A 27817-nucleotide genomic window follows, 5' to 3' on the forward strand; every position below is an offset into this window, starting at 1 on the left:
CATTCCAGGCATCTTCCACCCTCTCTGTGAAGAAGAATTTCCTAACATTGCCAGTCCACAAAATAATTCTTTTATTTCCGTCAGTCCAGAGGTGTCAAAAGGTTGAAGAACACCGATATAGGAGATGCTGCTGCAGTGGCCTCTCAGAATATCATTTGGTTTCTGACTAACATCTCTCCTCCCCTTCCCCTATTGTGACCCTCTCACTGAGGCATACTGTATACTGCCCCCCTGGAGTAAATAGAGGAGGTTCCCCTTCCAGCTATGCCAAGATCTACAGATTCAATTTGTAGCAGGAATGCAGTTTTGTATGCTTTATTATGATTCAAGTGCACTAAAACCATTTTAATGTGGGATAAATGGATTAGTATGGGCATTCTTAATTGTAATCTTATTTGTAACCTTATTTCTGTCCAATAGGTCCCTTGACCACCAGAGGGCATCCGCTGAAAATCAGGGGAGGGAAGTTTCGTGGTGATTCCAGAAAATACTTCTTCACAGAAAGGGTGGTTGATCATTGGAACAGTCTACCTCTGCAGGTGATTGAGACCAGCAGCGTGTCAGATTTTAAGAGAAAATGGGATATTCACGTGGGATCTCTAAGGGAGCAAAGTCAGGGAGGTGGGTCATTAGAGTGGGCAGACTTGATGGGCTATGGCCCTTTTCTGCCGTCATATTCTATGTTTCTATTTGTAACATTACCTAGAAATGTCCAGTCATCTTACTATATAATTTGCAAGTTCTCCTGGAAATATCCAGCTATCTTACCTCTTTTGTAACCAAAAAAAACAATTGTAACGTTACTGGAAATGTCCAGTTAGCACTTTTGTAATCCGCCTTGAACTGCAAGGTATAGGCGGACTAGAAGTCACTAATGTAATGTAATGTAATGTAAATGAAACATTAAAAAAAAAATATAATAAACAGGTAATAAGTCAAATTAATAATAAAACAGATTTTTTTTTTCTTTGCGCATCCTTAACACGCTTTCAATACAAAATAAAAAGGAACTTAAAGGTTATCATAACCTTTCATCGCTCGACCAAGCGCCGTTATTCCAGTAAATACGGTTATAGATGTGTACGAGTTCAACAGAGGAAGAGATAACAAACCTGGGTAACTAAGGACTCAGGACGCTGTGGAGATGGGACATCATACAGCTCACTGTAACGGCATGCTGCAGAGATTGGTAGTGAGGCCTGAGACGCTTTGGGCAGGGTAAACAGGTGCTGCAGAGAATTAAAACAGAAGCAAAACGAAATCATTTTACTTTTCATGTCAAACCAGTTGTAGAAATAAAAGTAAGGATTTGTACAGCAAAAAACCACGAATAGGCTTTAAAACTGCTTTCGGTGGCACGAGGAAAATAGTTTCCCTGAAATTGGCTTTTGTTCTGTACACCAGGAATTTTTTTTTTTGGCACCTTCTCTCTGAAATTCCCTCCTGGACTTCAACTCTATGGAACAGTCATTCTCCCATTTCAAAACAATACTTGAGAGGGTTAAACAATGGCTTAATTCCAACATGTTAGCTCTAAACACACAGAGGGGCATAATCGATAGGTCGTATAAATGCTCTATGCGTCGGCGGCGTAAGACGTTCAGGGAAATGTGTCGATAATAGAAAGATGTCCAAGTCAATCGATTATCGGCACGAAAGACGTCCAGCATAAAGACGTCCACATACACTATACTGAAGCGTCCAACTTTTCCTACCGAAATGAGGCCCGTCCAAACAAGATGTATATCTATTGTCGCCGCGATCCGCTGGATGACTTGCTAGTCGTATAGCACTCCTTATCTATTAGTAGTCCTGGCACATGTCCTTTTGGACTCGTATATGGGACACCATAAAATCTATTACCAAATGTTCAGAAGCTATTTCCATAGACATTATAATCCTTCGTTCTCAACACCCTTGTTTCGCACTATCAAACTGCCCTCCTAAACTTATTGACACCATGATTGTGACAGCTCTTATGCACATTTTGAAAAATTGGAAGTCACCCACACTACTAGACTACACCTTTTGGTGGAACTCCTTGAGCATGTACCACAAATTCGAATCATATGCATATGAAAAGAACACGATATCTCGTTTATCTACAAATTTGGTGCGAAATAAATCACCTTGGTCATTCTTAGATTCATATGTTCATTCTGCCTTGTAGACACTTCTGCCTCTCTCTCTTTTTCTTTATCTCTCTTTTTTCTTTTTTATTTCAATTCATCTTCTCTGCTTTTCTATCCTTTCTATTTCTTTTCTTAGCAGTTTCAAATACTCTGAATTCTTCTTACTAATCTACTATATGCAAATAACAGCAATTATGGTTTCTTTTGTTTCTACATCACTATTTCTTATTCAATTTTTATGTATTTGAACTGCTTTCTGTATATTACTTATAATATTCAATAAAATTAATGAACTAAAAAAAAAAAAAAAAAGTCCTGGCACATGTCCCACTGATGTCACACTGTCCTCAGCAACGTCCTGCATGCCCATATATAAACCACCACGTGGAAGTGCGACCCTTGTGGGTGTAGTAGGCGTTTAGTGAGGAGTCAGGAGAGTACTTGGAGTTTGGTGGAGGTTAGGATAGTTAATATTGATTACTGAGTGGGATCGAGTGATTGGAGAGTATTTCTGTGAGTGTGTGTGCGAGAGAGCAAGTGAGAGAGAGTGCAAGCGTGACAGACAAGAGAGTGTGAGCGATTGTGGGAGTGAGAGACCGTGTAGTGAGGAAGGGCGTTCCAGGAAGAGTGTGTGGCCACCAGGGTGAGTGTGGGAGAGGGTGTGTGAGTGTATGTGTGACAGCTTGTGTGAGTGAGTGCGGGTGTGATGGTGGAGCGAAGGGAGCCAAACTACTCCCTAGGGGAGACCGAGTCCCTAGTGGAGCTCTGCCTCCAGTACGAGGCACGGGTGTTTGGCCATAATGGCAGGAGACCACCCCGCAACGTCGCCATGAGGGCCTGGTCCAGAATACGTGACACTCTGCATAGGTGAGAACCCCCACAGTACCAATCACTATGTAGCCAGTGTGTCCTAGTCTCTAAACCTGTCACCTATTGCTCCCACCCCCATCTTTCAAGGAACTGCTTGCTTATTCTGTGTTGCATTAAAAAAAAAAAATATATATATATATATAATATATATATATATAAAGGAAACATAGATAGATAGATAAAGAAGGATAACAATATCTTGGCAGGCAGATGTTTCATTTCAGGATATGTCCCTACCTCATCAGAATATACATGACAGATGTGATGTGCTCAGTGCCCTCATAACCCTGCATATGTTTGAAAAGGAAGGTCACCTATTCTCCCCCATATTTCTCTTGCAGGCATTATGGTGTGTACCGGGACCTCGAATCCCTGAGGCGCAGGTGGCGCAGGTCCACCGGGAAAACCCAGCCCTCATCCGGCGCACAAGACACCGCCTCAGAGCTGGATGTAAGTGGCAGCCCCCCCCCCCCCCCCCCAGTCACTAGCACAGCTATGTAAGACATACCAGAAACCTTGAAATGTGGAGGTGACTATAAGATGCAAAACGCTATAATGGAGGAATGGGAGGTAATTGTCACATCAATGAATATCTCTGCAGTTGATATCGGCGCTGGTAGCATACTGAGTGCTCATTCTCTCAACCCCTTCTCTGCAATGAACTGCATTGTCAAGGAAGCATACCTGAACAAGGGATATGCGCCTCAGAAGCTGCCGGCCACATGTTGGCCACCATCATAGCTCCAGACCAATGTCAGGCCTGCTGTTGTGGGGGCATATATCCCTTGTTCAGGTATGCCTCCTTGACAATGCAGTTCATTGCAGAGAAGGGGTTGAGAGAGACACTATCCATAATGTGTGCTGCACAGGTGCACCTGTCACCCGCTATCCTATGTCATCTCATGTCTGCTACCTCTCAAAGCTCACCTTCTTGTCAATGTGCTCTTCCTTGGCAGCAATTCTGATATGCAACCTATTGCATACAGTCCACTGTGTCAACATATACATCAAGGCCATTCAGTGTCACCTGCATAAGCTGGCCACCTTTTGTTTAGATGTATACCGGTGTAACTGTACACAGAAAGTAGTTTACATATGTGTTCACACACTGGCCTGACCTGTCCCCCACTTAGTCTCACTGGGTTGGGTGGGGGGGGGGGGGGTTGATAGGTAATTGTGTATGTAGTATGCAACCAATGCACGCAATGGTAACCCTCACTTCATATTCTTACTGCACACAGGTCGCGCACAGCATGCTGCTGAGGGCATAGCCCAGGAGTTGGTGGTGGACATGTGCCAAGAGGCAGTGGCAGAGGCAGAGCAGGAGGAGGAAGGCTACTCTGCCTCTGAGGAAAGTCTGCCACCTGAAAATGTGTTGGAGGTGTCGGATGGGGAGGACCAGGCCCAGGTGGTAGAGGTCGAGGCACAGGTGATGGCGGAGGTGGAGCAGCAGCAGCACGTGGTGGAGGAGCAGGGCGCATGGGAGGTCCCTGACCTCTATGAGGATATGCCCCCTCTTGAAGGGGATGAAGAGGTGGTTGTGGAGGCAGCAGCCCCGGCCCCACGCCATGCTTTGCAGCTAGCGGCCCCAGTAGTTCTTCACCCTCCTGAGGCGTATGGACAGCTGCTGCACATGGTGGGACTAATGCGCAGCGAACTGCAGGAGGGGAGGCGTGAAACAATGCAGACCCTCCAGGAGATCGTGAGCCTTCTGCGGCAGCTGGTTGCCATTTTCAAGGAGCCCATATAGGGGATGATTGGGCAAACCTGAGGGGCAAGCTGGCAATGGGCCATTGAGGCCCCAATCATGTTACCAACAGTGTCCCTGACAGCTCACAAGTAGCTGGCAGATATCCAATGACTGAAAGGACATCACATGGCCTCTCCTTCACATATTCAGGAGACGTTACCTACTGTATCTCATTGGGACATACTTGGATGTGAACCTACTTGATGTTACTGGCTGTCGTGTACAATGCTGTTACCATATGCTCTGCCAATGAATGCAAATGTTGAGATGTGATGTACAGATGCAAACTGTACAGTGATGGTTAAGGTGTGCCATAGTTGCACTAAAGGTGTGTTCCATTCCCATGATTAGGGTAGGAAGACATGCATATGGTGGGACAGTGTTAAACGCAATAACGGCTACCCTCCCCATATCAGTTGAAAACAGGTAGCCAGTGAAATGAAAAGACCCTACCATCAGATGGGATGTGGTGAGGAGGCCATAAAGATTGACACTGAGAAAGTGGGAATGCTAGGCTGCATTTCTGAGGTCACAAATAGCTTCTATAACCTATGGGCCAATGGATGATGATGTAACCAGGCCAGGGGTACAGGGAGCACCATTGAGATTAGAAGCCACAACCTCTGGAGACAGAGGCTGCTGCAGCAGGACAGCCCTCACAGATATTTGCTGACCCTTACAAATGAAAAGGTATGCGAGGCTCAGAACTGCTCGCTTATTTTGCACAGGTTGGAGCAGTGTTAGGCATGTTGGGGCAATTGAACAGGCGTGTGCCATGTTGTTACCATAAGTATGATATTGTATGTTCTCATAATGCGTACATATATGTATGGCGAGTGTTCTATGACAGTCATTTGTGACCAGGTGTTCTACCATTCATGTCTACCTCAGCAAAGGTGTTTGCATTTATGTTTGAATCTTGACTACAAAAACAGACCAAAATAAATACCAGATATCTACCTCTAAACTGGGTGTCATGTGTGATCCCTTGATATCATGTCACTGACCTGCACCTAACAAAAGGGCAGGCAGGCAGTCAACTGAAAGTGGGAACGTGGCCATGTTGTAAGTAAGATCTGGCTGAGACCAGGACCATGTCACATGCAGGACCTGAGACAGAGGTTGTGTTAGTCACAGTTCAAGAAAAAAGGGGAGAGATGTAGACTTGTGAGTTCCATGATTTGCAATGGATGTAACAGCTGACTGTCTGAATAGGTCCCCCCCTGTTTCTAGAGGCCTGTGCTAACCCTCAACTGAAGGGACATATTATGATTGAGGACTCATGTCAAGGGAGCTGCTGACTGCTGTGCAATGCTGCCGTCCATATGCAATCAGTTAGATCCCATAAGAGCTACACAGGTGCAAGGTGAAGCACTAGGAAGCTGACCAGTGTCAACTTAGAGGGTATTTCCCCCCCCCCTCCCTCCCAATGACACCAAAAAACTTTAACAGCTGAGCCACCAACAGGGCCACACATACACCTGTGGGCAGGATCAAGGGTGTATAAGGCAGGAATCCAAGGGGAGGGGGGTAAGGTGAAGCAATCATTGGAGGAAGGGGTGGCATTGTGGGATAAGGAGCCCCCCCTCCTAGGCAGGGATGGGACCAGGTATGTGAGAGTGAAGAGGGTGAGAGTGAAGAGGTGTGTTCCAGGAAGCTCACACAGTCGTTGCCCTTACCCTGTTATGGCCCCTATACAGATTGCTTCCCCCCCTCCCCCCCCCCGGTCGTCTAAAGGCTGTTTCAGACAGCCTTTCCAGAGGGTGACCAGCAACGTGAGTCCCACACACATTTATAAGCATTGAGAACATCATAGGTGAAGCAGGAATACTTGCGTACCTGAATACAGCCACAGGCTTGAAAAGGCAGACCATGTAATTTGTAACATGCAGCAAACGAGTTCGGATTGCATCAGTAGATAGGACGGTGTCTCCGAACAGAAAGGAGACGGAAGTTCGTGCTGATGTAAACGTATCCCGGCCCCCCTGGATTTAAACGTACCAATAAACGTGGCCTAGACGTATTTCGGATTTGTCCATAACCGACCAGGTGGACGTATTATGCGAAGACGTCCAGCTGACTGCTTGTTGGACGTGCTTAATTGCCAATAAATACGTCTAACCTCATATTTTCGAACCTGTGGATACTTTGACACCATGGCTCCCAAACCGTCCAAAGCTCTGTCCCGGAAGCCTAACTTCACCCAGGCTGAGACCGAGATGTTGGTGCAGGAGGTGCACACACACCACCAGCAGCTCTTCTCACCCCAAGGTGAGAGACTCGGGGCATACTCTAAGAGCAAGGTGTGGACGGCCATAGCTCAGCGCCTGAATGCAGTCCACTACCACAAGCGAGATGTGGAGGACTGCAAGAAGAAATGGAGAGCCATCAAGAGGGAGGTCCGAGCTAAGGTGGGCAACTGGCCTCCAGATGCCGACATGGCAGACCTCAGCCCCATGGACCAGCTGGTGCTGACCTTTGTATCAGCAACCTCCACCTATGGTGTGGGCACACAGGACACATCAGCTGCCGCACCTGCACTGCCTTCCGGTATGTACGTGTCTCAATCCCCAGTCTCACAGCTAGGTCCCCTATTCTGAGAGACCTCTCTTTCATCCTCCTTCTTCTACTCCTCTAATGGGCCAGTAAGTACACCTGCTCTTCAGACCTTTCCATAACACCTGTTTGGTACTGCTCCATGTGCTGATGGCAGAGCATGGAATGAGATTCCTACACCCTTGTACTGACTAAGTGGAACCATTGCTGTGATTAGCAGCTGTGCTCACATAAGGTGTCTGCACATACACTGCTTTCACCCCCTTCATAATGTCACCACCACACCGCTCTATGGTAGCTGGGTATGTAGTCACACACCTTTGGGATGCACGTTACCTGTGGTATGCTGTGACATCCATATGTGCTTTTCCCCTATGTAGATGCCAGCTCTGACGAGGATCAGCCGGGATGCAGTGGCATCGACACACTCGCTGTGCTGGGACAGAAGGATGACACAGCTGCAACACTCAGTCAGCAGGGGCCAGATGAGTCCCAGGACACCCAACCCCAGGAGCCTGGCAATGGGGATGAGGAGCTGCCAATTCTCCCACCGCCTGAGCAGTTTGCCAATGTGGCGGCCGATACCGAGGAGGACAGTGAGGCCGCACAGCCTGGCCGCTGGAGGGCACCCAGTCGCTAGCGTCGCCACTTGCTGAGACTGGCCCAGAGGCTGCTGGGCCACAATCTCACCCTGGAGGGATATCGCCAGCAGAAGCTCCAGCGGCTGAGAGAGGGTGTGGAGGCAAGACGGCAGTCCCTGGTGGTAAAACAGCAGTCACTGGAGGCCCAACGGGAGACGAATGAACTGCTGAGGCAGCTCTTGCATGCCAACACTGCCATCGTTGGAAAGCTGGAAGGCCTCCAGAGTGAGTTGAGAGCTACCAACCGTCCTCCCTCCACAAGCCAGCACGCTGATGAGGTGCCTGCACCACCCTCCACCACTGGCTCAGTGGCGACAGGACGCAAAGCCACACAGAAACAAAAGCATCCTCAGCTGTTGGGGCCTGTTCCACGCCTGCCTTCCTCCACTCAAGTTACATGGCCAGCTTTTCCACAGCAGAACACTGACTCCAGCAGTGCTAGTGGCAGCTCAGACACTGATGTAGCCCCAGTTGGTCCAGAAGCTTCATCTGTACCTAGAGGTAGAACTGGGAGGTCTGTCAGGGGCCGTGGGAGACCACGTGGGCGAGGGAATGGGATGGGAGGGAGGTAAGGGGCTGATGTTGGTCGTGTATGTGGGTGGGGGTGGGGTTGGTGAGGATGTCTATATGTAAGGGTGGTGGTTTGCACCCAATGTGGGAAAATAAAGGTGTTTCTTTAACAGAATCTATTGTCCGTGCTGTTTACACGCTTCAGCTTATGTATACTGAAGCTGACTATTGTCTGTGCTGTGTACAAGCTTCAGCTTATCTGCACTGAAGCTATTGTCTGTGCTGTGTACAAGCTTTAGCTTATGTACACTGAAGCTGACTATTGTCTGTGCTGTGTACAAGCTTCAGCTTATGTACACTGAAGCTGACATTAGCCTGGGCTGCTTGTGCAGTCCAGTTAAATGGCACTGGACTTAAAAACCTTAGCAGGCTCCTCACCAATTTACCTATCTGATTACCTTGAAATTGCAGGCCCCTCCCGCACTCGAAATACCTACCTGTTTTCTTTTCCCTCCTCGAAGGGCTGCCTCTACAAAAAATTCCTCGACCGATCCCTAGCATTCCAAGCGGGCAAATGGAACAAATGCCTCTCCACTCTCATCTCCAATTCCCCCCCCCCCTATCAAACTTTCAGGAAGTTAACCAAAACCTACCTTTTTGACAAATTCCTCTGAATGTTCCGACCCCCTCCCTCCTCCACCTCTGATCTCGACTCTCCCCCAGACTCTTTACTGCCGTAGGTTACACTTCTATTTGTAACACTGCTGTATGTAACTCATAGCAAACATAACTACTCCGAATATATTACCTACCTGCAAAAATTAACTTCTCTGTCAATGTACCGTCTAAAATGTAAATGTAACTTGATTGAAAAATGCATTGTCTAAAATGTTAATGTAACATTAACAAAATTGTAACTTCGCTGTAATTGTACAGTCTCTTCATCTGTTAACCACATAGAACTTCCATGGTAATGCGGTATACAAGAATAAAGTTATTATTATTATTATTATTATTATATAGTGTCAGGTGGCTAGGGTACAGCGTCCATTTCACTGGAAGTGGGTCTGTATTATACGGTGCCTGGCGTTGAACCCTTCCTGGCTGGCACTGTGCTCAGCTCTGTGCTGTGGGGGTGGGGGAGGGTCGTCATCATCGCCATCAGGTGGCTGCTGCAGTTGTTGCTGTGGGGGATCCGGCAGTGGCTGGTGTTTGCGTACTGCAAGGTTATGCAACATGCAGCATGTCACGAAGATCTGAGTCACCTTCTCAGGCCGGAACAGCAGCTGACCCCCCCGAGCGATCCAGGCATCGAAAGCGGTTTTTTAACTGCCCAAATGTTCTTTCGATGATGCTCCTGGTGGCTCTGTGACGCCAGTTATATTCCTCCTCAGCTGCAGTGTGAGGGTGGACAATCTGAGTCATCAGCCAGACTCGCAGGGGATACCCCCTGTCACCTATGAGACATAGAGAAACAGAGAGAGAGAGAGAACAATGATGGGTGGCAGTGATTTGCAGGTGCGGGAAGAGAGTGTTGGGATGGGGAGGGGAACAGGGTAGCTGTGTCCCTGAGGTGCTTACCAAGAAGCCAAGCGCCATTGAAGTGTCCCTGGGTTGCTCTCCTGTGGAGGCCACAATGCTGTACTATGTAGGCATCGTGTGAGGAGCCAGGGTATCTGGCACACACATCCAGGATCTCTCCCTGGGCATTGCACACCACCTGCATGTTCATGGAGTGGAACGCTTTCCTATTCCGGTAACTGGCCTCATCTGCCCGAGGGGGTCTGAGGGCAATATGAGTGCAGTTTACCACTCCGATGACGGAGGGGAATTGTGCCACATTGTAGAACTGCCTCATACTGTCCTGTAGGGCCTGGGGAGTGGTGGGGAGGGAGATGTAGTCACGGGTGTTGGTTAGGAAGGCATTAAGAAATTGGGTGAGGCAATTGGAAATGGCAGGTTGAGTGAGCCCAGTGCTGGAAGCCAATACAGACTGGAAACTCCCAGTTGCCAGGAAAGCGAGGGCTGTTGTTACTTTTATATGCACTGGCATTGGGTAGTTACGGCGGGTGCGGGCCTGTAGCAGGGGCTGCAATTGGAGGTTGAGATCCTGGATGGTGGCCTTGTCAAATCGGTATCGCTCCACACATTGCTGGTCGGTGAGCTCAAGGAAGCTGGAGCGAGGTCTAAACAGCCTCCTACGGTGAATTCGATGATGGGGCCTGTCATTCTCCAGGTCGTCCTGCAGAAGGAGTTCAACAGCAACCAGCACATTGACCCCTTCTATGGCCCACAAAGAAGGCACCTGGCAAAGAAAGCAGAGCTCATTACAGTCTAAACAGGCCCCAGCCAAGCAGTCCCCTGACACCCTCTCCCCCCAGCGATTGAGGCAGGTGGTGAAAGAGAACACTCACTCATGCCACACAATAGAGACCACAGTGCATGAGTAAGCTGTAATAAATGTAATAGAAAGAGCTGGTGATAGTGATAGGAGGTAGGTGGGATGAGAAAGGGGTGTTTGCAGAGGTGAATGAAACGTGGTGAGACACACAGCAGTGACAACATAGGTGGGGAGATGGAGATAGAGATGGTCAGAGTGAGTGGGGTACACACACGTACTTACCTGTACACAGGACGCCACACACTCAGGAACAGTTTAGACGTTCTGAAAGCAGGTCTAAGTCAAAACGCTACTTTGAAACGCACAGAGCAAACTGATTTACCTTTGGTTATCGTATTTGTACGTTTGGGGCTTAATCCCGCCTTCGGAATGCCCCTGGAACACCCCCATTTTGTACGACTTACGTTGGACGTTTTGCGGCATAGGACATGCAGCTAGCCGACCTTTGATTATGGTCACTTGAACGTTTTGCCGGGTAACACGTCCAAACTCCGACTTAGGCGGTTTTTTAGACATTTTTGTGTTTTGATTATGAACCCCACAGAAAACAAAAGCATTACTTTTTCCATGGAAAAAGGGAATAAGCTTGAGTGCCCCTTTCACCCTCGATAACATTCACCTAGATTTGGTAACATCTTTAAAAATACTAGATGTCATCATCGATGATAAATTTTCTTTTCATGAACACATAAGTAATATTGTCAAATCTTGCTTTTATAGACTGCGAACGAGTCGCTCGATTTCTAAGTTTCTGGAGCCAAAATCGCTAAATATATTAATTCACTCTTTAATTATTGCTAAACTCGATTACTGTGATTCTTTATTAATAAATATCACGCAAAAAGAAAAGAAGCGCTTTCAGACAATCTAGAATACTGCTGTCAAACTGCGTCGGACATTTCATCACGCGCTAACCCCCGTGGCCGGCTAAAAAACTAACGCCTGCTCAATGCAGGCATTAGCGGCTAGCACGGCAGGTATTACGTGCGTTAAACCCCTACCGCAGCTTGATAAAAGGACCCCTTAGTATTCAAAACCCTTTCCACTAATGAACCTCAATTCATTAATAAATAACTTATCCCTTATAGCACTTCGCGTTCTCTCCGGTCCACTAATCAAAAGCTCATAGTAGTCCCTTCTTTCAAAATTATTGGAACTCGACGACATAATATGTTTTCAGTGATGGCTCCACAACTTTGGAACACTTTGCCTCAGCATGTGAGAGAGGAAAATGACCTTAGTCGTTTTAAAAGTAACTTAAAGAGTTTCCTTTTTAAAGATGCTTTTAATCTTGAAATTATGTTCAAATTTTACATTAGTTTCCTTCCAGGTTTCCACTCCCTAATGTTCTTTCTATTTATGGCTCTTCTCTGTACTTTAAAACATTGAATTGTAGTTCTGTCCCTTTTTACCTTGCGTATTGATTAGTCTGTAAGTCTGTTTGTCTAACCCATTATTTTAAATTTTAAATGATATGTCTAAATATATGCTTATATATATATTTTTTTTTATTGTATTTCGCTTAGTAAAACTAAATAAGTGATTCATCAAACTAAAATAAAACTTGAAACTTGAAGATGCATTTTTTGTCTCGTTATTTTTCAGTGGGGTCAGATGAGGTTTGGGGGTGGTTGACCTGGGGACAGCAGGCAGTCAATTAGTGTAGTTTTTTTAAAATATTCAACTGGAACTCAAGCAACCAGAAATACTATAATACTTTAATTGAGTGGTGGTAGAGCCTTTTAGTTCAGGCTGGCGAAGTGAATGCTACCACGCTCATAGGAATTGAACGCGCGTCAGAGCGTGAACCTCACTGTCCCTTGGTAAAAAGCTCTACAGCTGTTTGATAAAAGGAGCACTACGGCGCGCCAAGCGTTTTAGTGCAGATCTAGCATGCTAAATCAATGCGTGCGCTAACCGCTAACGCGTCCATAGGATAACATGCACGCGTTAGCGTTTAGCGTGTGTTTGGCGCAAGCTAAAAAGCTTAGCGCACCTTTGTAAAGGAGGGGGTAAGTCATCTGCTTAGTTAGAACTGAAGATGCTGTAGAGAGAGTGTTGAAGTTCCTGGGACTATGAGTTGTTGCCATGTGCAACAACCATACCTAATGGCTGAACTTAAAGTCCTAATTCCAAGAGTGGAGAAGTAGCCTAATGGTCAGAGCAGTGGGTTAAGAACCAAGAAAGCCTGTTTTAAATTCCACTATGGCTTCTTGTAAACTTGGGTAAGTCATTTGATCCTCCATTACCTCAGGCCCAAACTTATATTATTGAGCTTCTGGGAACAGGATAATAGTGTACCTGTCATTTGTGTTGAGCTGCACCTAAAATAGGCATCAGCTAAATCCAAAATCCCTACCCTTATACGTACATAGAAATATTAAGAATAATTAATACAAAACGCCAGGACATCTTCTCTGTTGTCACCCCTCAACTCTGGAACACTTTACCAACCTATCTGAGAGAAGAAAAAAATCTTTTTTCTTCGATACCCCTGTAAATTCGTTATAAGTCACATAAATTTGTTTTCTTTGAGCCCTCACAATTGACAACATTCCTGTCTCTGTCGAGGCTGGAGAATGCTCAGTGAAGGATAGATGACTGCCCTTAGCACAGATTAACCTATAACTGTTTTTTTTTTCCCTTTTAATTAATTGCCTAAATTCCGTTTAATTTAATCTTGGATCTTTATGAGGACTTGAGCGAGACTTAAGATAGGATTTATTTCTTGAATTTTTATATCTTTGTTTTAGTTGGTGTTTCTTTATTTCTTGATTCTTGCTTTCTGTACAAGTTAAATCTTGATTGTGTATATTTGAAAATTTATAAATAAATAAAGAAAGAAAGAAAGAAAAAGAAAAAAATCTTGACCGCTTTAAAGGCCAACTTAAATATCATTGGTTTAAAGAAGCCTTTACCCTGCTATACTAGACCTCGCTCATAGGGCTAGATTCACTAAGCAAACCAATTGTGTACCGATCACTTTACGACCCCTTTGTGACCCCGATCCAATTCACTAACCTCGTGGCCGATACAAATCCGATCCATGCATGCAAACAAGGGTAAGCAGGAAGGATGTGATTCACAAAATTTTTTCAGCAACACCGACTGGGCTGGCCAGTCCGAAAAGAAGCAGCTGGTGGGGACCAATCGCTCACGACCTTTCCTGCTCTCTGCCGATTTCTCCTACCTTTCAGCCCCGCTGCCCTGCTCTCTGCCCCGAATCTCCACCATACTCTCGCCCCGCAGCCCTGAAATCCAAACTTCCCCTGCTCTCTGCCACCCAGACTGATCTCTGCTGCCCCAACTCTGGATCTCTGCCATCTTCCCTGCTGTGCTTTAAACCTGCGGGCTCGTACTGCAGGGAAGGCGGCAAAGAGCTGGAGAGTCGGGGCGGCACGGACTTCCATTTCAAGAATCCTCCCTGCTCTGCTTGCGGGCACCCCCCCCCCCCCCCATCACATTCTCAGGCAGCTCTGGTAAGCATGCGCAGACCATCTACAGGCACAGTAGATGGTCTGCACATACATAGGGATCATTACCTAGCGATCCGTGATGTCAGATGGGGGGCGTGCCTCCAATCGCCGTCATTTGCATGAAGATGGTTGGTGAATCAGTTGACCTGCCTCCAATCACCCACGGATCTCCAGGTTAGTGAATTTAGCCCCAAAATCTCTTAAGGAAGCATCTTTCCAGCCCTGAACCTCTTGTTCTCTCCCTAAGTATCCTCTTTTACTATAATAATTGTATTTCCTTACCTCATTCCTTTCATTTTCTGTTAGTCCAATGTCTCTGGTTAGTTCTGTTGTCAGTATTTTAAAATTTATTTTAAGTTTAGTTCCCCAATTATTTTTTATTGTACCTCGCTGATAAGCGATTGTATCAAATTTTTAATAACACTTGGAAAACTATAGGAGCATTAGACATATAGCAAAAAAGCTATTTGCCACTAGATGGCACTGTAACATCAGCTAATACTCACGGCTATGCTCTGCTTTTCCACATTCCAGGATTAATATACATACTTTTTCATCCACATAGATTAAATTAGCAGTACTTTTAGTCAGCTTTCTTTTTCCCTCTCATACAAAGCTAAATTCTTTAGGGGCAAATATCTGTTTCAAGTTAGACCCAGGACTTTGAGGCCGGCACATGGGAAACAATGAGCCAAAATTGCATCCTGTCCACTGGTTTCCCTTCCTGATATCATGAAATTAGATGGGGTGGTGGATATTTGGGGGGGGGGGGTGTTGCACAGGGTACTTTGCAGATTGTGAAGTTTCTAACTGAACTGGGATTTAGGGCAGGGGTGTCAAAGTCCTTTCTCGAGGGCCGCAATCCAGTCGAGTTTTCAGGATTTCCTCAATAAATATACCTGAGATCTGTTTGCATGCACTTCTTTCATTGTCTGCTAATAGATCTCATGCATATTCATTGGGGAAATCCTGAAAACTCGACTGAATTGCGGCCCTCGAGGAGGGACTCTGACACCCCTGGTTTAGGGTTATCAGATTTTCCTTCGGGAAAATCTGGACACATGGGCACATCCCCAAGACCACCCAGTTCCGCCTCTGTCATGCCCAGACTGTCCGGGGTCCTGGACTGATTCTCCAAAACCCAGCAGTTTGTCTTACCTCTCCTGCTTATGTTTGTATGTAGGTATGCATTTATTTGTTATACAGTGCCATCAAATGATCTGAAGATATCAAGATGATTTACAAAATAGGAAATATGAGCAACATAAAACACTCAAATATATAGGACAGACATTAAACAATAAGCAATGCAGGAAGGATGAACCTAGCACAACAAAGTTCAAAGGTATAACCTAATTAGTCGAAACACAGATGACTGAACACATAAAGATAAAGGGGAGGGAATTAAAAACAGTAAAAATAGTAAAATTTACATTAAATGATTCAAAGCCCTACTTAAAAAGCCCGGTGTTTATTGTAGTTTTAAACTTAGGTTGAGAGGGGATGGACCTCAAATCTGGAGGAAGATTGTTCCAGAATGAGGGGGCCCAGTAGCAGAAAACTGTCTCCCAAGAAGTGACCAGTCACACATGAGCTACAGTAGGAATAACCAACAGGTTGGAAGAAGAGGATCTGAGGGAGCAAATTGGACGATAAGGAATCAGAAGAGAAACTAGACAGGGTGGTATCTTGTAATAGTAAGCAATAATAATAATAATAATAATAACTTTATTTTGTATACCGCCATACCCAGAGAGTTCTAGGCGGTTCACAGCAATTAATAATATTACAAAAGAAAATAACATTGGGAATTAACATTTTTTGGAATGAACATGTCATTTAAGTTGACAAGAATTAACATTTTTTGGGGTGTACAGGTCAATGAAGTTGACAGAATATACAATGAAGTACAATAGGAATATACAAGCGTGTACAATAGGAGGGAAAAATACCGGTCCGTGAAGTTAGTTGGTTTGGAGGGAACATTAGGAGGGGAAGGTGGAGGTTCATGTGTATTGAAGGCAGTAGAAGGAGCGAGTGGGAGTGTTAGGGATTCTGTCCATGGAATAAGTGAGTTTTGAGTTTTTTTCTGAAGTCCAGGTAAGTGGGGGCATCAAGTACAATTTGGGCAAGCCATGAGTTTAGTTTGGCCGCCTGGAAGGAGAAGGTTTTGTCGACGAATCGTTTGAGTTGACATAGTTTTAGGGAGGGGAAGGCGAATAGATGAATTCTGCGAGAGTTCTTATTGTTGTGATCTAATTTAAAGTGGGGGATGAGGTAGCTTGGGGATAGACCAAACACCGTTTTGTAGCTGAGGCATGCGAACTTGAACAGTACTCTGGATTCGAATGGTAGCCAGTGCAGTTTATGGTAGTAAGGGGTGATATGTTCCCATTTGTTTAGGCCAAATATAAGGCGGACGGCCGTGTTCTGAATCAGTTTTAGTCTCCTGGTGGTTTTCTTCATGGAGCCTAGGTAAATGATGTTGCAATAATAATTGCAATATGGCAGATCCTGAAGGTAATTGGGAGCCAGTGCTGTTCATGGAGGAGTGGGGAGATATGGTCATTTTTTAGGCATTATATAGGAGCTTCACCACCAACTAATAAAGAATTACAGAAGCTAGGACTACCAGATGTCCGTGAAAGCCTGGGTATGTCCTCTTTTTGGAGGACTGTCTGGGTGACCAGATGGATTTAATTTTAAAAAACAGTTGTTTGTATATGTTTTTGAAGAATACCGAGCTCAGGGCCACGTCTGGAGTAGAGAGTTGCGTGGGGACAGAAATCCCGTCCATCCCCACCAGTATCCCACCTGTCCCCACTCATCCCCGCCAGAATCTCCTCCGTTTCCATGAGGAATCTCCTCCGTCTCTGCCCGACCCCGCGAGGAATCCCCTCCGTCCCTGCGAGGAATCTCCTCTGTTCCCGCCCGTCCCCCCCCCATAAAAGTTACTTGTCCCCATAAAAAGCAGCAATTACTTCTGACAGTTTTGATTTTTTTTTTTTAAAGTCTTAGTTTATTTAAACCAACAATAAAATACAATATAAACAAATAACAGTGAACAGAAATAAGAGATGCATACATCACCAGAAAGAATTAGAATAGACATTAGGTCATGTGACTGTAGGGTCGACCATTTCTTGTTAAAAGAAATAAGAGTTGGATTTTTTGGCAATACTGTATAAAGTTCATATCTGTAGAGCAAACAAATCTGGCTCCACCATCTGGCATAGGCCACAAATGGTTTTTAATGCAGCAATGAGTAAAGAATCAAACAATACAGCCTCAAAATCATTTAAAGCAGAATTAAGAGAGGCACTTTTCAGGACAATGGTTGCATAAGAAAAATGTGCCAAAACTGAACTGGAGACCCCAAAACAAACTCAGCAAGTATTTCATTTTGTACTAAACACAATTGGTGGCATAACCATGAGAGGGGGCTGGGCCTCCCACTTTGAGCTTAGGCTCCCTCAAAATGAACATTTTGTTTTTCCATCATCTTGGTCCCAGTTTCTGCTTTTCTCTATCTTCTACTAATTCTCTTTCCAAGGCTCAGGAACCCCAATTCCATCCCTGTGGGAGTACCATGAGCCTGGGGGGGGATCCCCGTGAGAGTCCCATAGACCTGGGGGGGGATCCCCGTGGGAGTCCTGTAGACCTGAGGAGGGATCCCTGCAGGGTCCCCGTGGGACCTGCAGGATTCCCGCAATCCCCGTTCCCGTGCAGGCCTCTAGACTTGAGGGCTTCCGATCATGTGCAGATGTGACGAAATGATATCACACGCATGCGTGTGACATCATTGCGTCACATCTGCGCATGCTCAGGAGCTCTCCAGATGTGGCCCCGAGCTCGAGGAAAGAGGGAAGAGGTTTGCGTGGGGGCGGGGCCACACGTCTGTTTTTTAACTCCATGAAATCTAGTAACCCTAACAGAACCTGAAAAAACAATTTTTTTTTTTTTTGATACCCTGTGTAAATGCTTAGTTCTCACATATACAAGAATTTTATACATAACCTACAATGCAGATTTCATCCATTTGTCAACAAAAACATCTGGCGAAGATCATTTATCATTTTCCCTTGCCCCCTATTTTCTCCCCTTTCCCTCTCTACCCCGCCCCTTCGGCTGTCCCTCTCTCCCCCCCCCCCTCCCGATTTTATCTCTCTCTCGCTATATCATATCTTACAACCCTTCCTTCTGTATTACCGTTACCTCGACCTAATCTCTTCAAAGAGTTCCCCCCCCCCACTTCATTGCCTGTATCTTTGTCAAAATTTTGTAAATCCGTGTGTTATCACGGACCTTAATTAATGGATGTGAACCGCCTAGAACTTTACGGGTATGGCGGTATACAAGAATAAAATTATTATTATTATTATTTATGGAATGGGTTGTGCCAAGTTATTTCCCTGCTTACACACAGATTAGGACCCCTTTTTAAAAAGCCATGCTAGCGAGACCCGTGCGCCAAATGTGACGCAACCCATTCAGTTCCTATGAGCTGCATCATATTTATGGCGCCAGTACTTGCTACCACAGCTGTATAAAAGGAGCCCTAAATTTTGCAGACTTTTTGCCAGTAGAATGCTATTTAGACACTTTTGAAAATGGGGTTCCCAACATCTACTGTATATGTGAAAACTGAATTCATAAAAAGCTCGCCTGAACATTTTATTGATTTGGATTTTGCTCAGATCTTTTCATTAGTACCTTAAGGTGAATTACATTCAGGTACAGTATTTATTTATTTATTCAATTTTCTAGATGGTTCTCTCAGGGGAGCTCAGAACAGTTTACATGAATTTATTGAGGTACTCAGGCATTTTTCCCTGTCTGCCCCACAGTCTATCTAATGCAGGGGTGTCCAACCTGCGGCCCAAGGGGTGTCCAACCTGTGGCCCCGGTCGAGGGCGATGCAGTGTTTTCCTCTGTTGCCCCCAGGTGTTTACCGTCTTACTGCAGCGTTTGCGCGTTTGTGTGGCCCCAGAAACATTTTTTTCGGCCAATGCGGCCCAGGGAAGCCAAAAGGTTGGACACCCCTGATCTCATGTAAGTGGGGTAATGGAGGATCTGATGACCTGCCCAGAGTCACAAGGAGCAGCGTAGGCTGGAATCTACAACCCGCAGTTCTAACCACTGCGCCACGTTTTCAGACATAGGGCTCCTTTTACTAAGGTGCGCTAGCGTTTTTAGTGCACGCACAAGATTAGCGCGTGCTAGGTGAAAAATTACCACCTGCTTAAAAGGAGGTGGTAGCGGCTAGCGCGCGGCATTTTAGCGCCTGCTATTCCACCCGTTAAGGCCCTAACGCACCTTTGTAAAAGGAGCCCATAGTATATTGTCTGACAAAGATAGCAAACCAAAGTTAGCAAGGCATGGTAAAAATATAACAAAATATGATTTTGGTGAGACACAGCATGGCAAGCATAGTTCAAACACAGGGCCTCTTCTATTAAATTGCGCTAGTGGTTGAATGGCCCGCACTGCTCCCGACGCTCAAAGAGTTCCTATGAGCATCGGGAGCAGTGTGGGCCATTCAGCGCGGCTCTCTTTGCTAAAAACTGCTAGCGTAGTTTAATAGGAGAGGGGGATAGTATTACAGGCATAGCTAAAATAGTATGACGCGACTAGAAAAAATGGTTAGGCAAGCGTGCATGACGAAGCACGGCATGGAAGACGTGGAACGACAGACACTGTGTGGCAGACAAGGCATGAGAGATTGAAGTACGGCCAACATAGTATGGCAAACATACCCCCCCCCCAAACACACATACACCTTTTACAAAACCGCAATAGCGGGTTTTAGCGCAGGCCGGTCCACTGAATGCTCTGCGCTACTCCTGACACTCATAGAGTTCCTGTGTGAGCATCAGGAGCAGCACAGGGCATTCAGCGTGTCGGCCTGCACTAAAAAACGCTATCACGGTTTTGTAAAAAGGGGGGATAGTCTGGTAAATATGGTGTATAGTAAAGTAAAGTAGGACAAGATGACGAACAGTGTGAATGAGTCATGTGGTAGAACATTGTATGACAAAGCATGGCATTTATTTCTTTACTAGTCTTTAAGCCCGTTACATTAATGGGTGCTAGAATAGATGTCTGTCTTTCTTTCTGTCTCTCTGTCTCCTTAGCCGCTGTCTGTCTGTCTGTCTTTCTTTCTTCCTTGACCGCTTTCTGTCTGTGTCTCTCCCTGGCCCCCTTTCTGTCTGTCTGTCTTTCTTTCTCGCTCCTTGGTCGCTGTCTGTCTGTCTCTCTGGCCCCCTGTCTGTTTGTTATTCTTTCTGTCTGTGTCTCTCCCTGGCCCCTTGTCTGTCTGTCTTTCTTTCTGTCTCTCTCTCTCCTTGGCCGCTTTCTGTCTGTCTGTCTTTCTTTCTGTCTCTCTCCTTAGCCGTTGTCTGTTTGTCTTTCTTTCTGACTCTCTCTCTTTTTGGCTGCTTTCTGTCTGTGTCTCTCCCTGGCCCCCTTTCTGTCTGTTTTTCTTTATTTCTTGCTCCTTGGCCGCTGTCTGTCTGTCTCTCTGGCCCCCTGTCTGTTTGTCATTCTTTCTGTCTGTGTCTCTCCCTGACCCCTTGTCTGTTTGTCTTTCTTTCTGTCTGTCTCTCTGTCTCTCTCCCTGGCCCCCTGCCTATCTCTCTCTGCCCCCCCCCCGAGCAAACCAAGATTGCTGCCTGCCCCCCGCACACCCCTCCCCCCAAAGCAGCCCTTTTTCCCTCTTCCCCTCCATTTCCCTGTGCAGCAGTAGCAGCCGGACGCCTCGCAGCACCTCGAAGGACACCCTCCTGCTGTTGCTCTCACCGCTGCATGCACCGCAAGCCGCCGCACGCTCCGCAAGCTGCCGCAAGCCGCAAATGGAACAGGGCACAGAAGCACAAATCACGGCGGCAGGGATCACGCCGTGTCAACTGCGCATGCGCGGGTAAGGGTTTTATTATAGAGGATTATTTAAATCTTATGGGGGTCCTTTTACTAAGGCACGCTAGCCATTTTAGCGCACGCTAGACTATAATGGATGTGTTAGCGTTTAGCGTGCGCTGAAACGGCTAACACGCCTTAGTAAAAGGACCCCGATAGCTCGCTATTTCCCAACGATCCATGTGGGTTACAACTAGAACATACACAATAAAAAATAGGTTGTTCCTTGTTCCCAGAGGGTTTACAATAAAAGACGACAATGGAAGGTTAAGTGATTTGTCCAAGGTCACAGGGAGCAGTCGTGGAATTTGATCTATGATTTTGCTGGTTCTCAGTTTGCTACTCTAACCACCAAGCTACTCCTCAAAAAGCAGACAGCTCTTCCTATGAAGCGTTCTTCTATACCAGGGGTGGGCAACTCCGGTCCTCGAGGGCTGGAATCCATTCGGGTTTTGCAGGATTTCCTCCATGAATATGCATTGAAAGCAGTGCATGCAAATAGATCTCTAATGCTTATTCATGGGAAATGCTGAAAACCTGACTGGATTCCAGCCCTCGAGGACCGGAGTTGCCCACCCCTGTTCTATACAGTCACAGTTAAAAAAAAAAAAAAAATCTACAGTTTTTCTCTCTCTTCTCCCCTCTCTGCATTCTCAGACTTTGTCCCTTAAGAGTTTTCAAATTATGAGCCTAGCCAAGAGGCTTTACCGAGGTATTATTTTGTTTTAACTTTAAAGGCTAGGTTAATGAATTGAGCTAAATGACATATTCAGAGATTAACCTAATTACAGCTATGATGTGCTTCAGCTAGTCTCTCAGTCACTGAGAGGACATTCTGAACAAAATCTTCTAAAGTGCCATAATAAGCTATTAACCTGTCTCTAGTGTTTGTCTTGCTTCCTTTCGTTTTTGAGCTTAAGGGGTTTAAAATGATAATAAGCACCAGAAGCCTGACCATAAGGACGGTCAACAGAGACAAGTGGCAGTAAATATATTCCTCCCACTGGGGGTGAAGTCAAACAGCAGTTGTAACTCTGCAGGAAAATAATTTCTACTAAAGTTATGGATGCAATGAGAAACTTGTAATAAAAGGCCCACATTTTTCTAGGAAGACAAAGACATATAGAACTCCATTCTACCAGGACATTCCATATCATGTTTTCTCATACAATGTTCTTCCACACTCTGCCACACTATTCGCCATCTTTGTCCTACTATACTATATGCCATATTTATGTATTTAATTAATTTGTTTTCTATCCCGTTCTCCTCAAAGAGCTCAGAATGGGTTACAGGTTAAAAACTGTTCTTGTCTGGGTTTTCCCTGGAAGCTTCTTTCTTCTTATGTATGGCTGTTTTTTTCACACGCATAAAACCAATAAAAATTTTCTGAACAAAAATAACTGTTCTTGTTAGGTGCCATCGACTCGTGCTTGAATCCTAGCGACTTCATGAATTGAGGATCTAAAAAGAAATCAGTTTTGTGTTAGTCCGGAAAGGTCCTCCAGCGCCATCCCCCATGGTTGTTTTCAACGTGTCCAGCCATCTGATTGCAGGTCGCCCTCTTCGCCCGGTTCCTTCGTTTTTCCCAAACATGATGTCCTTCTCCAGTGATCTCTCTCTTCTGACGGTGTGGCCAAAATAAGACAATTGCAACTTCATCATTTGGGCTTCGAGTGGCATAGCCGGTTTGAGCTCTTCTAGAACTAAGAACATAAGAACATAAGCAATGCCTCTGCTGGGTCAGACCTGAGGTCCATCATGCCCAGCAGTCCGCTCACGCGGCGGCCCAACAGGTCCAGGACCTGTGCAGAAATCCTCTATTTATACCCTTCTATCCTCTTTTCCAGCAGGAAACTGTCCAATCCTTTCTTAAATCCCAGTACCGTACTCTGCCCTATTACATTCTCTGGAAGCGCATTCCAGGTGTCCACCACACGTTGGGTAAAGAACGTGTGGTGGACACCTGGAATGCGCTTCCAGAGAATGTAATAGGGCAGAGTACGGTACTGGGATTTAAGAAAGGATTGGACAGTTTCCTGCTGGAAAAGAGGATAGAAGGGTATAAATAGAGGATTTCTGCACAGGTCCTGGACCTGTTGGGCCGCCGCGTGAGCGGACTGCTGGGCATGATGGACCTCAGGTCTGACCCAGCAGAGGCATTGCTTATGTTCTTATGTTCTTAGTTCTAGAAGAGCTCAAACCGGCTATGCCACTCGAAGCCCAAATGATGAAGTTGCAATTGTCTTATTTTGGCCACACCGTCAGAAGAGAGAGATCACTGGAGAAGGACATCATGTTTGGGAAAAACGAAGGAACCGGGCGAAGAGGGCGACCTGCAATCAGATGGCTGGACACGTTGAAAACAACCATGGGGGATGGCGCTGGAGGACCTTTCCGGACTAACACAAAACTGATTTCTTTTTAGATCCTCAATTCATGAAGTCGCTAGGATTCAAGCACGAGTCGATGGCACCTAACAAGAACAGTTATTTTTGTTCAGAAAATTTTTATTGGTTTTATGATTTGTTAGTTCTTCTGGTGGACCGCAGCATGCCTAAAATCCTTCTCCAGCACCAAAGCTCAAATGAGTCAATCTTCTTTCTGTCTTGTTTCCGTAGTGTCTAGCTTTTGCATCTGTAATAGAGAATGACACGGTGACAAAATTCATCACCGTTCCCGTCCCTGCGGATAACCATGGGAAACCATCTTCATGTCATTCTTTAAGGAGAGAGGGAAGAATCAGAGTATGAATGGCCACAATCACTGACCCGCAAGCTTTGCTTTGAAGAATGCTGGTGTAGAAGGACTGAGGTTGAAACAGACACTACAGAATGACAGTCTCTGGTATCCAGAGCAGATATTGTGATGTCATAATGCCTCATTCCAAAAGTGCCTAAGAGCCAATCACATCAGTGATGTCACAATGGCTTCATTATCCTTGGCTCACATAAGAATCAGAGTATGAATGGCCACAACCACTGACCCACAAGCTTTACTTTGAAGAATGCTAGTGTAGAAGGACTGAGGTTGAAATAGACACTAGAAAATGACATGGGATTATTTCCCACGGTTATCCACGGGGACGGGGACGGTGATGAATTTTGTCACCGTGCTATTCTCTAATCTGTAACTGCCCACTGAGAAAATGAGTGTGTGGATAAGTTTGGAGTTTTACCTCATTGCTTTGAATACTTTGTCGAGAGCATTCATTGAAGAACGACCAAGTGCTATTCTGCGGAATATTTCCTCCCTGCTAGTTACTACAGGTTAAACATACTGTACATAATATACAGTTAATAGTTTACGATCTGCATAATTACAGTACAAGTTTTTATCCTAACATGACACACACTAGGGATCTAATACCAATATACATAATATACAATTTACAGGTTAAATTTGCCATAGTTACAGTGCAAGATTTTCAATACAAATCTGATCAATTTCTTTGACTGGGTGACCAGAGAATTGGATAGAGGGAGTGTGCTAGATGTGGTATATTTTGATTTAGGCAAAGCTTTTGACAGTGTTCCACACTGTGTTCCCTTAGGCGTCCAGGCCAATCAGAGCCTTAGGCCCCTTCCTGGTGCATTTGGGTAAGGGGCCTGAGGCTCTGATTGGCCCATGTTGTATAAGGCCCCTCCCATGGGAGGGGCCTTAAACAACTTGGGTCTATCAGAGCCTCAGGCCCCTCCCTGGTACATCCCAAGATGCACCGGGAAGGGGAAAGCCCATTTTGGATGGCGCAGGCCAGCTGGGAGGAGGGAATCCGCATTCCTCAGGCCATCTACATAGAGGTATGGAGGAGGGGGCGTCGGAGGTGGGGGAGTTGTTGTATGGCAGGGAGGGCCACTTGGCAGTGGGAGAGCATGGGCATCTCTCCCGCTGCAGGGGGCATGCGTGGCTGGGCGGCAACAGGTGTTTCTTGGCATCGGGAGAGAATTGGCATCTCTCCTCCTGCAGGGGGAGGTGGGGTGTTCGCCGCTGCTGCAGGGGAGGGATATTATGATGTAAGGGAAGAGAATGAGCATCTCTCCCCCTGCATCACAACATGGCTTTCTAGCAGTCTCTGACTGGCAACCCTGGACCAGACGCTTATTTTTGTTGCCAAAAACTGATGCCGCTTTTTGAAAATGGCTTGGCATTTTTTAAGAATCCAACAGAGGGCTCATTTCAAAGTTGAAGAGCCCATTTGTATGTCATTGTTGGAGATAATCCATTTTGATAATCTGCTGCTAAAATGCGTCAAGGCTAAACTGTCAGTAAGCAGTTTAGCAACGGCATTTAAGTTTTGAGAATCTGGGCCTCAGTCTTCTTCCCAACAGGGGATCCTTGTTTCACTTTCCAATTGCATAAAGGGATTTTCTACATCACCTTTGAAAATCAGCTTCCAAAGTGGCTGAACATACTCGGTATGAAGGAGTTAGCTTACTTGTTTGGGGTACCGCGAGACTAGGACAAACGGTTGTAACCACCATATTAGATGCAGCCATGGCTATGGGGTAGCAGTGATGCCTATTCATTCCTACTCAATGAAACCCCACTGGCCCACCAAGTATTCAGGTAGACCTGAGAAGCATGTGGGGAGTAGGGGAGAGGCTGTGGAGAAAGTAGGAGCCTGGAGTCTGCTCTTATCAGCTGTGGGGGAGCACCCAAAAATGTTTTACTTTTGTCATCTCCTGTGATGACAAAAGGGAGGGGAGAACACTTGAACAAAACAAACATTCCCCTACATGACACAGTGGAGGGTTTTTTTTTTCCGATATGACTCTAAATCTGAGTAGACGTTTTATGAAATACGTCTAAAAATCCCATAGCAAACATGACCATTTTAAAAACAGGAAAACAAATATCCTTTTGTATTGAAAATGGCCATTTCCTAGATATTGAGATCCAATGAACAAAATCTATTAACGATCCCTTCTCTTAGGGTTATTAATACAAGACGGCAATTTATTTTTTCTGTTACTGCACCTCAAATTTGGAATTCCCTCCCTATTTATTTAAGGGAAGAGCGCAATCTGGAGAAATTTAAGAGTAATTTTAAAACTTTTCTTTTTAAAGATGCTTTTGATAATTAGCTAACTAGTTCGCTGGTTACATTTTTAATTCCACTGTACAATATTAAGGTTTTTTGTTTTCCCTGCCTTTTGTTTTTTCCCTGATTGTCTTACTTTCCTTTAATGATTTTGTATTTCATTCTCCTTTATCCTTTTGTTTATGGTTTAAGTTTGTCTATTAGTCCGCTTGGACGTAATATATTACTAAGTATTGTATTGTTCCCCAAATATTGTAATTTTAAAATGTTCATCGCTTAGAAATATGATTAAGCGATTAATCAAAAATTTTATTAAACTTGAAACTTGATATGTTTGTCCTATCTTTTCGATCCATTAAAAGAAAAAAAAAAAAAATGTCTAAATGAAAAACACGCAAAAACCAGCTATTGGAACAGAGGAGGGGTCAGCAGCATTCTTAGTAGACTTGTAGTAGTCCATACCTGTTTGTATGCATAAGGCCTGCATTACCTATGAACCAAACTCTGACTAGGCTAGAAACCATCTTTTTAGGACAATACTGTCATGGCTGATACCAGGCTTCCTGTAGTACTGGACACTGACATTCCAAGGAACATCTGTGTTGTTTCTCTCTGGTGTGAAACCTACAGAGTGAGATTTACGTTGACACTGGTATGTGGTGGTAATCTTACTGACCAGGCCAGGAGTCTCATTATATCATCTACAGGACAAGCATTCCTATGTCAAGCTAATGGTCAGCTTAGCAATCTAATTGTCAGGACCATACCACATGCACTGTCCACACACCCACCTACGGCAAGGAACCTTTGGGGTCCTTTTATCAAGGTTCAGTAGGGGTTGAACGTGCGGAATACCGCGCGTTAAACCACCTGCCGCGCTAGTCGCTAACACCTCCATTGACCAGGCGTTAGTTTTTTTGCTTGCCGCAGGGGTTATCGCGTGATGAAATGTCCAACGCGCTAACCCCGCTAGCGCGGCTTGATAAAAGGACCCCTTTGTGTGCTCCGCTCATCAAATCTGAGAACTGTTCCACACATGATACAATGTCCTCTACATCTTGACCGCTTGCTGGACAAGAGTAGGCAATTAGGCAGAGGAGATGGAAGCAGTGGCGTAGTAAGGGTGAGTGGCACCCCTCCCCTACCCCGGCCATGTGCACGCTCCCTTCCCTTTTCCCTTCCCTTTTTAACTTCTCCGGTGTGAGCACCACGTCAGTGTCGGCTCGCCCTGTGATGTCACTTCCTAGGCGCGGATCTCGGAAGTGATGTCAGAGCGCGGATGCTGACGCGGGAAGCAACCTCGCACAGGGGATGTAATAAAAGGTATGGGGGAAGGCAAGCCACAATCCAGTCGGGTTTTCAGGATTTCCCCAATGAATATGCATGAGATCTATTTGCATGCACTGCTTTCATTGCACACTAATAGATCTCATGCATATTCATTGGGGAAATCCTGAAAACCTGACTGAATTACGGCCCTCAAGGAGGGACTTTAACACCCCTGCATTAGGGGTTCATTAGAATC

General features: G+C 45.5%; 1 protein-coding gene across 3 annotated transcripts in view; it reads right to left on the bottom strand.

The window, feature by feature from the left end:
- CASS4 (Cas scaffold protein family member 4) overlaps window positions 1–27817 on the bottom strand; it is a 150549-nt gene that overhangs the window by 9521 nt on the left and 113211 nt on the right. For all 3 annotated transcript variants that reach the window (XM_033962790.1, XM_033962791.1, XM_033962789.1), the window contains exon 3: window positions 1113–1229. In XM_033962790.1, coding sequence (XP_033818681.1) covers window positions 1113–1229 — 117 coding nt within the window. The remainder of the gene's footprint in view (window positions 1–1112; window positions 1230–27817) is intronic.

This window comes from Geotrypetes seraphini, chromosome 11 (assembly GCF_902459505.1).
Source record: "Geotrypetes seraphini chromosome 11, aGeoSer1.1, whole genome shotgun sequence".
NCBI classification, from domain to species: Eukaryota; Metazoa; Chordata; class Amphibia; order Gymnophiona; family Dermophiidae; genus Geotrypetes; species Geotrypetes seraphini.